Source organism: Girardinichthys multiradiatus, chromosome 2 (assembly GCF_021462225.1).
Source record: "Girardinichthys multiradiatus isolate DD_20200921_A chromosome 2, DD_fGirMul_XY1, whole genome shotgun sequence".
NCBI classification, from domain to species: domain Eukaryota; kingdom Metazoa; phylum Chordata; class Actinopteri; order Cyprinodontiformes; family Goodeidae; genus Girardinichthys; species Girardinichthys multiradiatus.
Window position 1 is genome coordinate 45,628,578 of NC_061795.1, and position 16,244 is coordinate 45,644,821.

At 41.8% G+C, this 16,244-nt stretch overlaps 1 protein-coding gene across 7 annotated transcripts in view; it reads left to right on the plus strand.

Moving 5' to 3' along the window:
* The window catches only part of zc3h18 (zinc finger CCCH-type containing 18), a 49,542-nt gene extending 34,795 nt beyond the window's left edge, over window positions 1-14,747 (plus strand). For 4 of the 7 annotated variants that reach the window (XM_047392665.1, XM_047392713.1, XM_047392681.1 and 1 more), the window contains 4 exons: window positions 483-697; window positions 6,201-6,306; window positions 7,688-7,784; window positions 13,876-14,747. In XM_047392665.1, coding sequence (XP_047248621.1) covers window positions 483-697; window positions 6,201-6,306; window positions 7,688-7,784; window positions 13,876-14,098 — 641 coding nt within the window. In that variant the 3' untranslated portion in view covers window positions 14,099-14,747. The remainder of the gene's footprint in view (window positions 1-482; window positions 698-6,200; window positions 6,307-7,687; window positions 7,785-13,875) is intronic. The other 3 variants (XM_047392690.1, XM_047392707.1, XM_047392698.1) reach the window with 3 other exon arrangements.
* The last annotated feature ends 1,497 nt before the right edge of the window (window positions 14,748-16,244 follow it).

The window sequence follows — 16,244 nt, forward strand, 5'->3', positions numbered from 1 at the left end:
TCCGATTCACACAAAGGGCAACTAACTATAATGATGCTGATAAGGAAGAGATCCAGCAAGGTACTTCATCATATTATCAGGATAAAATATGTTCTCTGCCAATGTTGTTGGTTTGTACAGTTGTTAAATCACGGGGCTCAGAACAGATTCCTGAGGAACACCAACAAGAAAGTTACCAGTACCTTTACACGCTTAGTTCTGTTGGTGAGCTCGTTTCGAGGCCAAACAACGGACCAACGCTGAAAAGTTTGTGCTTCCGTATCGTGTCAAAGGTTTTAGAAAGCTCAATAAAATGGTTGAACTGTGTTAATTACTAAAGCTTGAAAGTTGTTTAAAGTTTAGTGTAAGATTCCTTCATTTATTTTAAAACCTGAACAAATAAGAGCCGTTTTGATATCACCATCACTTTGATCCTAAATCTGTTGTTTATGAAGTAACACATTAAAAATAATAATTATACTTTGTGTTTGCTCACATCACAGAAAGGCCGTCAAAGAAAGATGAACCTTTCAGGGACGATCGCAGGAAGGTTGACCCATCTGGTGGTCCGCCCAGAGGAGGGAACGCCATGCCCAGATCAGGACCTGGAAACAGGGGCGGCCACCCATCTCATTCTCGACCCGGCACCATGGGCCCACCTGGAAGCTACGGAGGTTCAGGCTCTCACAAAGACATCAAGCTGACCCTTCTCAACAAGGTGACTCCCTGTTGCTCTCCTTTTAGGAAGCAGGGTCCTTATGGGGCCATGAAATCCTTGAAAATACTTGGGAGCTGCTAATAAATTTGTTTCGTATTAGTATCCAAACTGATTTCTTCAAATTTTGTGTGGCTACACCAATGAATTTGACCAATAAAATCTTATTTCTGATAAAACGTTTAACAGTTAAAACACACGTAAACAAAACTTCTACCTGTCTAAAATGTACTTCCTCATTAGTTATTTTAAAGTCATTTTTAAGATTATTTTAGTCAATTAGATCAGTTTAATAACTTAATTAATTAATTTCTTTCTGCTCCAAGATAAACTTAAGGCATATTTTGTTTTGTATTTTGTAAATTTATATTTTTTATTAATGGAATGGAAGTAATATCAAAGGTGATTAGGAAGTGCTCGAATTTGACAAACCTAAATATCAGAAGACCACCAATAAGTAGATGGCTGTCTGAATTATCTACAGCTCTACCGTTATAGAAGATTACCGGTGAAATAAAAGCGAAACAACAAAACTTTAATCCTTTAAATGTCAGGGGACCCAATACAGCAAATATGTTGTAGAGTTAATTCAATTCAATTCAGTTTATTTATATAGCGCCAATTCACAACACGTCGTCTCGAGTCACTTCACAAAGTCAGGTACAAACATTCCAATTAATCCTAACCCTTGAACAGTTCAGTCAGAATCAGTTATTTATTGAAATTGGATAAAAAGTTTTTCTGTCTAAGGAAACCCAGCAGATTGCATCCAGTCAGTGACTTGCAGCATTCACTCCTCCTGGATGAGCATGTAGAGACAGTGGACAGTCACTGGTGTTGACTTTGCAGCAATCCCTCATACTGAGCATGCATGTAGCGACAGTGGAGAGGAAAAACTCCCTTTTAACAGGAAGAAACCTCCAGCAGAACCAGAACCAGGCTCAGTGTGAGCGGCCATCTGCCACGACCGACTGGAGGTTTGAGAGAACAGAGCAGAGACACAAAGAAGCACTGATCCAGGAGTACTTTCTATGGGAAGGAAAAGTAAATGTTAATGGATGTAGCTCCTTTAGTCGTTTCATCTAGAAAGAAAGAACAGATAAACTCTGAGCCAGTTTTCAAGGTTAGAGTCTGAAAGAGAGCACATAGAGTTAGTCACAGTAGAAGCTCAGCCAATCACCATGTCTAGGAGAGAGAAAGGGTTAAACACTGAAAGACAGGGCCATGTGGATCATCAGTAGAAGGTGAGCATTAAGTATTTGCCAGCAGAAGCTTGGACAATGTCCCTCTCCAGAAAGGTGTCACAGGTAGACACAGAGTCAGGCCAGGTGTAGCTTCTAGGAAGAGAAAAGAGAGAACAAGGTTAAAAGCTGAAATAACAGCAAATAATGTAAAATTGGAGAGTAGTGTGAGAATGTAGCAAAGAAGGTGAAAGTGGTCATTATGTCCTCCAGCAGCCTAAGCCTATAGCAGCATAACTACAGAGATAGTTTCAGTTCAGATTATTTAGTTAAACGGCGCTTATTTACAACAATGTCGCCTCAAGGAACCTCACAAAGGGTCCCACTGATGGTCATTGTTCTACTAAAAACCACAAGGATTGGGATACCTCTCTCTGTCAGACTGATTATAACCATTGGAAAAGAGAACACTGCTGTGTTGAAAACCCAGAAATTTAAGAAACCTGAAGAAACCTCAATGAAATAGAAAACAAACATTAAATCACCATATCAGCTGTAGAGCACGATGGTGGAGGGCTGATGACATGGGCTTGTTTTCCACCCTGCATTCATTAAGCTGACCATAGACTCCTCTGTTTACCACAGTATTAGAAATGTGGCTTGCTCTTTGTTTGGCCACCCTCGCTGTGTCTCAGTCTGTTTGGATTGATTGAACATTTTAGGATCTGCTGAACTCCAGATTGGTTCGTTTTTATTCACCTGATCCAGAAAACCCGGGAACTGGAAGATGATGTTCTTTCCTTTATTTCATAATTATATTTTTAATAATTGCGACACTAATGCTTTAGATTAGCAAAACCAGACAAAATATTTGTTTTACTCTGATTTCTTAAAGCCAATGAGTTTGAACTGAAAAGGATCTTCATACAGCCGAACCACGGCTGACACTTCCTTCATTCTCAGCTTGAACTCCCAGTTTGCTGGCTTTTATTCTGGGTTCGCCTGCTCCGTCTCTGCTGAACTGTGTAAAAAAAAATGGCAAGGCCACTTTATCTGTGCAGCACGTTGCCAATGTTTCTACGAGAAGGAAGTGGTTTCTCTATAAGTCAGATTTATTAATCCAGGCAAGCTATCATGTGCTCACAGTTTATAAACAGCTGCTGTGGTGACGTCGTATCTCGCAGCTGATGTCATTAACTGTGCAGCCCTGCAGGCACACAGTTATTGTGATAGTGGTGTAAACAGTCTAGTAGGAACAGAGTGTGTCATGTTAATGGGCCGCTTCAAATGATTGAGCGGATAACCTGAACGTGTGGAAACATTGGAGGAAGTTTGAGGTCTTCACTTCCTGGAAAATGTATTGAATTTACACAAATAAAAGTAAAACTGTCAACATTTCTGCAAGAGAGTCTGATAGATAAAGGTTACTTCAGGGATCAGCTCTGGGCCCCTTCTTGTTTGCATGGTTGATGGTTGACAGGTGACGTCAAACAGAGTCCTTATGGATTATGATGTTCGTAGATGACACTGTGATCTGCTTGGAGTGTTGGAAGCAGGTGGAGGAGAGCATGGAGCCGTGTGTGTAAATTAGAGTAGGATAGTTGGTACCTTGACCATATACAGGTCCTTCTCAAAATATTAGCATATTGTGATAAAGTTCATTATTTTCCATAATGTCATGATGAAAATTTAACATTCATATATTTTAGATTCATTGCACACTAACTGAAATATTTCAGGTCTTTTATTGTCTTAATACAGATGATTTTGGCATACAGCTCATGAAAACCCAAAATTCCTATCTCACAAAATTAGCATATCATTAAAAGGGTCTCTAAACGAGCTATGAACCTAATCATCTGAATCAACGAGTTAACTCTAAACACCTGCAAAAGATTCCTGAGGCCTTTAAAACTCCCAGCCTGGTTCATCACTCAAAACCCCAATCATGGGTAAGACTGCCGACCTGACTGCTGTCCAGAAGGCCACTATTGACACCCTCAAGCAAGAGGGTAAGACACAGAAATAAATTTCTGAACGAATAGGCTGTTCCCAGAGTGCTGTATCAAGGCACCTCAGTGGGAAGTCTGTGAGAAGGAAAAAGTGTGGCAGAAAACGCTGCACAACGAGAAGAGGTGACCGGACCCTGAGGAAGATTGTGGAGAAGGGCCGATTCCAGACCTTGGGGGACCTGCGGAAGCAGTGGACTGAGTCTGGAGTAGAAACATCCAGAGCCACCGTGCACAGGCGTGTTCAGGAAATGGGCTACAGGTGCCGCATTCCCCAGGTCAAGCCACTTTTGAACCAGAAACAGCGGCAGAAGCGCCTGACCTGGGCTACAGAGAAGCAGCACTGGACTGTTGCTCAGTGGTCCAAAGTACTTTTTTCGGATGAAAGCAAATTCTGCATGTCATTCGGAAATCAAGGTGCCAGAGTCTGGAGGAAAACTGGGGAGAAGGAAATGCCAGAAGTCCAGTGTCAAGTACCCACAGTCAGTGATGGTCTGGGGTGCCGTGTCAGCTGCTGGTGTTGGTCCACTGTGTTTTATCAAGGGCAGGGTCAATGCAGCTAGCTATCAGGAGATTTTGGAGCACTTCATGCTTCCATCTGCTGAAAAGCTTTATGGAGATGAAGATTTCATTTTTCAGCACGACCTGGCACCTGCTCACAGTGCCAAAACCACTGGTAAATGGTTTACTGACCATGGTATCACTGTGCTCAATTGGCCTGCCAACTCTCCTGACCTGAACCCCATAGAGAATCTGTGGGATATTGTGAAGAGAACGTTGAGAGACTCAAGACCCAACACTCTGGATGAGCTAAAGGCCGCTATCGAAGCATCCTGGGCCTCCATAAGACCTCAGCAGTGCCACAGGCTGATTGCCTCCATGCCACGCCGCATTGAAGCAGTCATTTCTGCAAAAGGATTCCCGACCAAGTATTGAGTGCATAACTGTACATGATTATTTGAAGGTTGACGTTTTTTGTATTAAAAACACTTTTCTTTTATTGGTCGGATGAAATATGCTAATTTTGTGAGATAGGAATTTTGGGTTTTCATGAGCTGTTTGCCAAAATCATCCATATTAAGACAATAAAAGACCTGAAATATTTCAGTTAGTGTGCAATGAATCTAAAATATATGAATGTTAAATTTTCATCATTACATTATAGAAAATAATGAACTTTATCACAATATGCTAATATTTTGAGAAGGACCTGTACAAGTAGCAGGACATGAAGAGGGTTGGTGTGAAAATCAGGATGCTCAAGATGGGTTGAGATGGAGGCAAAAGATCCTCTGGGAAGCTCCTACAAGGAGCTCAAGAAAGATGAATTTTAGTTCATAATGATTCCTGTAGATTCTTGTCCTGCATCTTTGAATCTTATGGTATCAACTGTACAGTATCAGCAATAAACCTCTTATCACACAGTTTATTTAAAAGTGAGTGAACGTGCAGCAGGACCGGATGGAGACGTCACTGGTTAATTCAATCCTATGCCAGTTGTAAAACACTTGGAGATCTTTATCCGAGAAATGTGCAGTATAAATAAACCCGGCATTCTTTCAGGTGTTAACTGTGCACAGCATGTCCAGAGTAAAAACTAACACTTCCTGTTTGATCAGAACAGCCTCCGCAGCAGGCTTAAATTGAGACGATTCGCAGAGAGAACGAACAAAACCAGCTGAAAACATCTGAGGTCAGCAGTAATAGTAGAAATAATCATCATATCACTATGTTTTAATGTGTAAAGAAGGCAGTTATTATCACATTGAAGAAGCTTCTGCCAGAAAACTGACTCATGTTAGGAGTTAAATAAACAACCACTTACATTAGTCAGTCAGCACCAACTTTTGTTCTGATCTTCAAAGCTTGAGGGAAGTTATCTCTAGCTCCTAACGTCTTCCACTTTTCAGGCAACATGTTCCAAAGGGGAGGGGTTCTTCTACAGGGCGCCTACAGGCCTGTTTGTTTTTATTTGTTTTATTAAACTGTGAGATAAAACAGGATGAACCAGTTTGAATTACTGTGATCTTTGCTGCTTCTCTTTTGTGCCCATTCTGTTATGGAACTGTTTGGGATCATTGTTCTGTTGGTGCTCAGTTTGGGCCAAGCTTCAGCTGTTGGACAGAAGCTCTGAGTTTCAGCCTAGATTACTTGAATGCAAGGTGCCCAGATCGGATTTTTACAACTTAAGCAGCTTTTTGTTTGTCCCGACAGGTCCTGATGGGCTCTGTAAGAAAAACCAGCCATGTTTGTTTTGGTGTGTGGATCTGATCACTGATGCCGTCTCTTTTGTCCTGTCTGGTTGGTTCTCCTCAGCAGGGAGACCGAGGAAGCAGGAAGAGGTACCTTCCTTCAGATAAAGACCGACCCGGCTCTCCTGCCAGCAAGAGGATGGCCATGTCTCCGGATAGAGGTGAGAGACGTAAGGATATTGATTATTTCTTTCAGTGGATGATACCATCTTTATCAGAACCAGCACCCAACAATAAGGCCTTCTTCATTTTTCCTGCATTAGATCCAATTATTTAAAATTCCTACAAATTACGCTAAAATCTGGCCTGATGGCAGTCTGAAAAATGGATTTCTTTCTATAAAAAGATGATGAGCATTTCCAAACCAATAATGTTCCTGGGCAGATGCTTCCTGCAGAATTTCACTTTATCCTTGATAGTTTTTTGTGGTTCTGAGTACTGCTCTTCTTGTCCAAAGCCTTCACCCCACTGTGCATGCGAAAGCACCCACACCCACCTGCTGCCGAAGCTGAGCAAGCTCTGAACTGGTGGTAGCATGACGGTCCTGCAGCTTGGTGGACCCTCTTGGACATCGTGAAGCTTCCTTCTCAACAGCTGAACTTCTGCCGTTCTTGATTATCCAGAAATGTTATTTCAGCTGCAGTTTCCTGCATGCGAGGCAGTTTTTTTGCAAAGCGATGGTGTTTCCTGCAGTGAATTAATCTGCATCCGATCACAGTGTGACTCGGCAGCAGAAACGCTGCTGCTGCAGTTTTAATTAGCAGCTCCTGGCTGCTTTTCTTCCTCTTAGCTTCCTGTAGAAGTACCAAGGATGGATTTGGTTTCTGGTTCTGAATAACAGCATTCCTAGAGGGTGGGATGATCTTATTTTAAGTCCCACAGATATGGAATGATATGAAATCCAGTGCACTAAATGGAGCTGTATTATAGTCTAGTGACGCACCAGTCAGGGTTTTCCTGGCAGATACCAGTTTCTGGTTCTCTTTTAGGTCCGATCTGCTGATTCTGATATTAAGCAAAGTTGATGTTTTGGTTGGAAGAGAAGAAAATGTGCTGCATGTTGTTTAAAGGAGAAAGTAGTCTTAAATCCAACAGAAAATCAAGGAATTACAAGACTATCCTAATTTTGCATCAAAGCAGGTTTCCCTTAAATTTATCCAGTCTTTAATAAGCCCCCAGAAAGGTCCATCGAACTATCTGCTGTTGGTTGCTTTTATAGACCAAAAAGTTTTGTGGTGTTTGACCTGCTGATCAGCCATCAGACAGTTAAGGTAAAATTAGCCGACTTTGATCTCCGGATGATTGATGGGTGCTTCCATTTTATTGGTTTTGTTCTGGTTTTATAAAACAAACACTTCCAAGAACCAGAAAAGCTCGCCCCTGGATGCAGATGTTAGCTTCTCTGAACTTCATGCAATAGATTTCGATCCATGCACAGGTGTCTGCACACTTGGATTAGTTGTCGTTCTGGTTCTGAAGTTCATAAAAAATTAAATGATGTTTGTCTCAGTGTTTTTAAAGGCATCAATCAACCTTTAGTCTGTTTTTCAGGTCGAGATAAAAGGAATCTTGGCCGACCCCTGATGTCCCCCCAGATGGATCGGCCCAGAGGTCAAGGCCCGCGCCCCGCCCCACCACAGGGAGACAGGTCGGTGCAGCCTTCAGCGTGCTGTTGTGATTATGAATCTGAGAATATTATTTCATATTTCATATTAATAATTTAATATTTTATCAAATAATATTTAGGTCTGTTAAAGGTTGTCCTGTGAATACCAGCCCAGTAAGGCGATGGTATTAGGACAAAATAGAAAGGTGTGAGACGAGCTCTGACGTTATTGAACAGCATAAACTCTGCACACAAGGAATAAATTCACACAATTAGTCAACTCAAAGTCAAACATAGTTCAATCAACAAACTCTTTACTATGCTAAAACAATCCAACTAAACTACCAAGCAGAATTAAAGAATGACGAAGACTAATGGGCTATGTACAATATAAACAAGTTGATTAAAGATGATTGATAATTATGACCAAAAGAGTGATGCAACATTACCATGAAATGTTTATGTTTGAGAACCAAGGATTATCTTGAAGAATCTGGAAATGAAGTTAAGTTAGTTTTGGAACCAACTTAGAAAATAATCAGCATACCTCTAGACAAACCTTCACAATGCAAGATCAGATAAAATATTTTAATAAAATAATGTTTTAAAGAATGATCTGCTGAATAAAACCAACCTTCTGGATGACCATTTCTCAACGGGGTCTCATTAGCTGCCTTTATTTATTAAAATCATATTTAAAGAAATATTATTATGGGAATATTTTGGAAAATAGCCAAATCTTTCTGGAGAAATGGGGCTTAATGGTGTTTACTTACTTATCAAATTTAGTAAAATAATGTTTAGGTACTATTATTCACTAGCTTGAAAACTAACAACCTTTCTGTTAAATATTCCCTACAGGCAGCACGTGTCCTTACCTGTTAGCAGTTGAAGCTAACAAAGAAGCTGATAGCTTAGCACCAGAATCAAACACACACCTTTAAAATACCGTTAATAAAAGGGTTAAAATGCATAAACGCGGACGGCACGTTATGATCAATCTTCTGTTTAAAATCACCCTTTAAATAAAGTTTTTTCTTGACTTTAAAAACATACAAAGAACACAACCTGAGCACGTGCTGAACAGATAGTCTGCTAGCACCAAGTTAGCTGAACACAAACAAAACCAAACTTCATAAAATGAAAAACGTTCAGATCATTTCAGTCTAAATCTTTATTACTCTGCCCAAACACCAAACCTCGTATGAACTGTGCTGAGGAAAAGCTGTCCGGGCGACGACGAAGTTTGAAGAAAGCTCTGTGAACAAACAGTTAGCTTCCAGCTAACCTCCGGAGCAGTGGATGAAAGACGGCACGTTCTGTCCGCCAACCAACTGCACGTTACCGTAACCACGGTGATGCGGCTCCTGTTGTCCTTCCTTCAGACTCGGCTTGTAGAGACCACGTCTCTGCAAGGAACTCTGGAACACAGTTTGCTTCTGCAGGCCTCAGAAAAAGTAGAGCAATGCTTATACCTTAATTTCACTTTTATGAATGAATCTACTGGATACACAGACAGTGATTCATTTGTACTTATCTTGGTGCAGATGATCGTATGACACTCTCAGATCCAGTTGAAAGGTTATGTCTGTTTGCCAGCAAAGAGACGTTAGCGCGCTTGCCTCCCCTATCCTGATGATCACCGGTGTGGAAGAGGCAGGATGTAGCAAGAGTGGTGCTTTTATTTGGACAGCGACGTGACAGGAAGTCCGCAGTTACCCCGTTTCCTGGCTGTGCCGGAAGTAGGTTAATGCAATTTATTTAGAAAGTTCCAGGAACGTTTGTACTGGCCTTTCACGTTGTAACCATGGCTGTGGGTCCCAACAGTGCTGTCGTGTATTGTGCTGTTTGTCAGTCAGCTGGAAGTTTGGAATTTCTTTGTGCTCGATGCGTCTCGCCGGCTTTGCCTGAACACACCAGGAATTTACATGAATTCATTGATTTAGAAGAAATGAGGAACATGATGCAAAAAGTGGAAGCGTACCGATATCACTCTCACTGCACAGCCTAAAATATTCACTGAATCCTGCAGCAGAATGCCCCAACATTAAAAAGATCCTTTTTTAATCAGTTGATTCTTTTCATCACTTTAGAGCTGAGAGGAAAATGGTTTTGTAAACACCTGAAATAACCTGTAAACACCTGAAATAACCTGTCATCACAGCAAAAATGGTTCTATATTGGGGCGGAGGCATCAGTGTTTCGAGTTGTGCGTTCATCTGATACTGACTTTTGTGTTTGTTAAGGGTTAGGCATGATTCACAGAACTGGTAGGTTAAAGAGGAGATCTGAATATCACTGACCTTAATATCTCAGGAATCTGACGAAGCCTCCATGAAGTTAACCTGAAAGACCTTCAGCTGTTCCCTGCTGGGGGGTGAGGTGGCTGCAGGTGCAGCTCAGGATGTCTCCAGTTTAACTGTAAAACCTCCAGAGAAGGGAGGGCTGTTTTAGGAACAGGGCTGTAAACACGCTGCACTTCGTTCACATTTGGTTTTGTTCATACAGCGTTAAACTCCGCAGTTTTTTATTCTCTCAGAACATTTTTTGGACTTCTAAACGTGGAACCAAAGACATGCTCGCTCTGTAATCACAAAAACAGAATTGATTGCAATGAATGCACATTTTCCTTTTCCATCATCACTGCCTCTTCTGAGCTTTCTGGTCCTACAAGCAGCCAAATGTATCATTGGGAAGTCAAATTTCAATACATGAATCTTAAAATATTGTCACTTACCAAATATTGCATCAGGAATCCTTAACGATTGCGTCCTGAATTGCAGTTTTATATATTGTGCAGCTCAATCTCTGTTTTAGATCTTTACTCTCTCTGAAACTACGTTTAGCTACAGTATGTCTTGAATTTGTTTGCTTTTTCATTCATGACATTTCACTTTTTTAGTTTTGAGACAGATTTTCTGAAAACTCTGAAAAACTAAAAGAAATCTTAATTTTAGGGCCCAAATGGTCTTTTTTACATCCAGATCCTCCAGACTAGGCCTTAAATTACATTTAATTGCTCACGTCTTCCACAGTCATTGCTTTTTAGCAATGATTTGTCTTTTTGATCTGTAATTTGTAACTTTTGCTGATAAATTCGGTGTTGCAGGGAAGCATTTAGTTGGACTTTATCCTCAGACCTTCCCTGGGAACCTGCAGCAGAAACTGGTTCACAATTTAGGAACCCTACTGTCCGTTCCTTCAGGCCCGCGTCGCTGTCCCATCCTGTTCATTGGTCAGCTGGAGCTGGTTCTGTCGGACCTCATTCATTCTAAACATTCAGTCACTGAGCATGTGACGTTTTGCATTGTTTCCGTGGAGATAAAACCACCACCTTTCTAAGTTTCCCACCTCTCTCAGTTATTGCAGCAAACATCCCGTAATAGAAGACATTTTAAAGAGATTTTTCAGGGAAAAGGTCCAGAAGTTTGACACATGATGTTTAATGTAAGACACAGAGTTCAGAGAAATCTTGCCGGGTTTTAAACTGACCCATCTGGGGGTTCTGTGTCTGAGCAGCTCCACGTGCCGGTTCTGTTGAATCACATTAAACCTTATTCTTATAGAGATGTAAACACCGTCGCTCAACATGAGAATCCGTTTGCATTGTGAAATCTGCTCTTAGTAACACAGAAATCATCTTGTAGCAAACATTTTTTTACAAACCGGACCACAACAGGTCCATTTAAATGGTTTTAAATCGGGTTACCTGGGTTTAAACATGGTCCTCCTCAACGTTTTATCTCCTGTTCTGTTTTCTGGGTGAACCAACAGCATTTCCTGCAACAGTGAAGGGATAAACCTTTAAAACACTCAGTTCTGTTAAACCAACTCTGATGCTCGGACCCGGTTCCAACAGGCAGCTGGAAACTTGGTCAAAGTTTTTTGTGACAATTTCTCGGAACTGGAATGTCACAAAGACCAAGACGTTGTGCTCCGGGGGCAGAGATAAAGATGCCAGGTCGTCTCTGGTTCAGCCAGTCAGCAGGTGGTGTCTTCTAGATACCTTGGGACTGAAGTTGACATCCCGCTGTCCTTTAAAGAGCACACAGACTCCATTAAAAAAATTTCTTATCCTCATTTATTCTTACAGTGAAACACAAAACCAAACTGTCCCGGATCAGAAACCAGGCCAGAAAAAGAATCTGTTCACTTCAAACCCACCTTTCTGGGCTGAACAACGGATCTGTGATCAGAGGGGCCACCCTGATCACAGATCCTTCTTATCCCCTTCATCACTCCTTCCAACTTCTGCCAGATTAGTGTTTTTTAAATGCAGGAATGTTTATGTGAAGCCCTGTCAAAGACAAATTTGTGGCACCGAACAAAGTTTCTCTTCTATTAGATTTACACGTCTGCAGAGCTTAATTTAATCTTTTGATGAACCAACTAGTGACTCAGGAGTCACACTAGTGAAATGTGTCCACAATGTGTGCACAATGGGGATTTTGTCCTTCTCCGCATTGATGCACATATGTTGACGTGACAGGGCCGGGTAACCAAGGAAGCCAAAAGTTGGTTTGTGGTTGAGGAACATTGTCATTCTTAGTGAACGTACCACGCACTTGTGGGTTTTCAAGGTTTCCATGGCAACAGGAAACGCCCAGATTCATGTTAGGTCAGTTTCACTTTCAGCTTTAAAAAGACTTCGCCCAAGCGCCAATTGTTCTCCTTATGTGTCTTATCACAAGACGTCCGATCAAAAGGCCTGTTGACATGGACATAAGTGTTCAGAATAAAAGGCCGATTGTTGAATCTGAATATTCTGATCTGATCGGAAAGAAATTGTATTCCGAACAAGAGGGTGGTTTATGCCGATCCACAATACGAACCGAATGTGTGCGCTATGTCAACGTTCCCCCCTTTAGTAACACAACCTAGGCCCCGTTTCAGGAAGCTGGGTTAACCAGCTCTGAGTAGAAAGCACATACCCTGAGTAGACCTACTACACACTAACATTCCCAGAGTTTTCCATTTCAGAACATGAGGTAACACTTGGGTTACACAACTCTGAGTCAAAGTCGCCCAGAGTTCATAAGAAGCCCTCATCAGTGAAAGGCAGATAACACGATTCACCATGGCAACGGGAGGATATTGAGAAGCTCGAAGTGCGTATTTGTCATCGATGGAATTAGAAATATTAATGACGACAATGGAGAACATCAGTACATATTTAAGAAAAGCAATAACAATACCGCTGCAAAATAGAGAGTTAGCTTAGCAGAGATCACGTTAATGTGTGTGATGTGACGGAGAGTTAAAGTTGAATCCTCTGCACTACTTTTATTAAACGTCCAAGAAAAACATTGTGTGTGTGTGTGTGCGCAATAAATGTGTGTCTAGGTGCAACCCAGAGGGCACAAAAAGGATGCTTCAACAAATCAATATCAAACATAAAAACCAGTTAAATCAGGTCAGGTCCAGTTATAAGCTATTGAGGTGTTTGAGATTTTTCTGCTGCTGCTGACCCAGTTTGTCCTCTAAAACCTTTTGATATGCTGATGAGTTCATGGTTGCCTGACCCACTGCGAGGTCTCCAGATCTTGTGGCTGCAAAGCAAGCCCAGATCATCAGCCCTCCACCACCATGCTCTATGACCCAGAACACCAGGCTGCCAACACATCCTGCCTTTATGGAGGTCCTCACACTGATCAGTGCATCTGATACGCAGCACCTGGCCTCTACTTTTATTTCTAAATACTGTGGAAGCAGCAAGGATGCACTTAGTTTTTCACACACAGCTTTTCCATTTCAGCTTCATCTTCAGTAAATGATGTGTGGATTTTATTGTGTATTCGCTACAATTAAAGTTGGACTAAAATAATTTCCTAAAGTGGACCAGAAAATTTGTATGACGTCCTGGATTAGAGAGAGGGTCTACTTTCTATATATCGTTTACATATAGAAAGTATTTCTAATAGTGGTTCAGAATAATGGAGGATCAGCTTCTAAAATAAATGACCTTGGCTGGTTCTGTCCAATAAAAAGATTGAAACTGGTGTGACGTTAAAACTCGTTTTTTAAATCCAGCAGCATCCTTATTCTGTTTTCTTCTTTTTCTTAGTCACATCCTAAAAAATAATCAGTGCATCAGCATCCGAGGGAAACTTCACCTTTGGCCTCTCTTTTTCAGGAAACGTCCTGTGTCTCCTCCACCAAAGTCATCTGGGAAAGGTCCAGCTGCCCCTTCGAGCAAGCCCCCCGTCCCGGCCTCTGCTCCCACTGCCAGCTCTACCTCCGGGTCGAGTTCCGGCAAAGCCAGCAACACCTTGTCCCGTCGCGAGGAGCTGCTGAAACAGCTGAAGGCCGTGGAGGACGCCATCGCCCGGAAACGAGCAAAGATTCCCGCCAAATAAACGAGAGGGTCACCTGCTCGCCCGCCTGGCGTGAATGCAGGTGGAGCTTTTGTTTTCGTTCTCCCACCCAGCCCTCCACGGGACCTGCTAAATGTTGGTGGTTCATTGTCCTCTCAAACCAGCTCAGGATGCTGCTCCTGCTCTAAGGTGTTTCCTCCCAGAAACCTTTCAGTGTTGTGGTCCCAGCAGGAAGCAGGTAGGCTCAGAGGGAGGAATGAAATGTGGACCCGACTGTACGAGAGCAGAGGAAATGATTGGAAGCATCTTCCTCATGTGGCCTCCTCTCCTCCGTCTGTCTCTGTTCCTCTTCATCGTCCTGTTCTCTCATTTTTCCCCAGTTTCCTGCGGAGTCCTGAGAGTCTGCTAACGAGTCGCGCTCGCAGCGACTCTGCAGGTTTTACATTCACATGTTGTACAGAAGCAGCAGCAGCTTGTCAGATAATATTCTGTGTATGAATAAAGATCATAAGGTTGTGACGTATTGTTTTTTTATAATCTACTTTTAGTTTTCTTCTTGGCTCTGGAGTGATAAGTGTTTTATTTTGTGTCACACCTTTAGTTGCTTTCCAGCAGGTGGAATGAGGACACCTAGAGACAAACGTCTTGCTTTTGTGACAAAAGACTTCTAAATAAACTATTTTAATAAACAGAAACTCTCTGAGTGATGTTTGTTTCCTGTGCTACTCGTCCATGCGACCTTTTGTGTCGGCCTCAACCAAACGCGCTCTGAGCATTTCATCAGCACGATGCAGCTGAAAGGCCCGGCGCTGGTTCTGCTCCGCTTCTATTCTCCAACAACAATGAAAGTTTGACACGGTTCCTGGATGTCAGAAACAGAAAGTCGATGTTTTATTTGAACCATTTACTTTCCAGGGTAGAAATATAATGCAGCTGCTGTGATTTTTAAAAACAGGAAGTGGATGCAAGAGCTTGAATTTTATTAAATGGATTTTCTCTGATCCAAACCAACTTGAAATTATACGGTGGAGACAGATGTTTATGTGCTCAACTTCAGAGTGAAGAAAGTAAAACGTTTTCTCAAAGATATGCTGGTCCTTTCTTCAGACTAGAGGAGTTTACACACCCTGCCTTGAAACAGTTTGAGAAAGCCCAGATCATGATGACATCAAGGCCTTTTAAGCTCCTGATAGATTAATTCAAGCCTGAATTAAAAGGAGACAAACCTGTGGATGTTTAAGGCAACATCTCAAACATTCTGTACTGTGGATCTCCATTAGTCTGGTTCATCCTTGGCTACAGTTTCCAGATGCCTGAAGGTGCCATGTTCATCTGTTCAACACAGTTACATGACAGGATAAACATGACGTTAATGTCCAGACATTATACAGTTCAGGAAGATGACGGGTTCTGTGGCCCAGAGATGAATGGGCTTTGCTGTGAAATGTTTGAATCAGGCACAGAACCAAAACAAAAGACTGAAGATGCTGCTGAAGCTGGTAGAAGTTTCGTCCACAGCGAGAGGATTGCCCTATCGCCACTCAGCAAGGAAGAACGCATTACTCCAAAAGCAACATAAAAACTAGATTCAGTAATGTTGATTCACTCAGGGAGAAATACCTTCATTTCTAGGGACATGTCCTGTTTTTGCTATAATTGGAAGTGTTTGGCCATAATGACCATTTGGAGGAAAACTGTCCCAAGTTTCAACCTTCTAGATCAGGGATGTCCAAAGTGCATCCCTGGAGCCGTTTGCGGTTCTTGAAAGGATTGTGTGCGACCCTGACTGCAATTCAAAAGTGGTGCAAAGAGTCCCTGCCCGTTGACCTTTGCTGCGTTGACCTTTGCTGCGTGTCTTCCCCTCTCTCCACCCCATTTCCTGTAGGTCAACTTACAAAATAAAGGCCACTTGTGTCACAAAAATAAAAAACGAGGTGTTTGATACTGATGGATTTTTTAAAGAATTTATTGATTTTTAATTCAAACTGTTATTCTTTAGTGTGAACCCCTTTCAAATGTTTCAGTTACACATAAAAGCATGGCCTCCATCACTGTTGGATCTGGTGGTTTTCCATTACTCTACTACACCTACTAGTAAATTATTAGCAATGTGGAAATATAATTGCTTGTAAAAACAGATGAACTTCAGTTTTCTCTGCAGTAATGCTGGTGCTGCAAATAGGCTTCC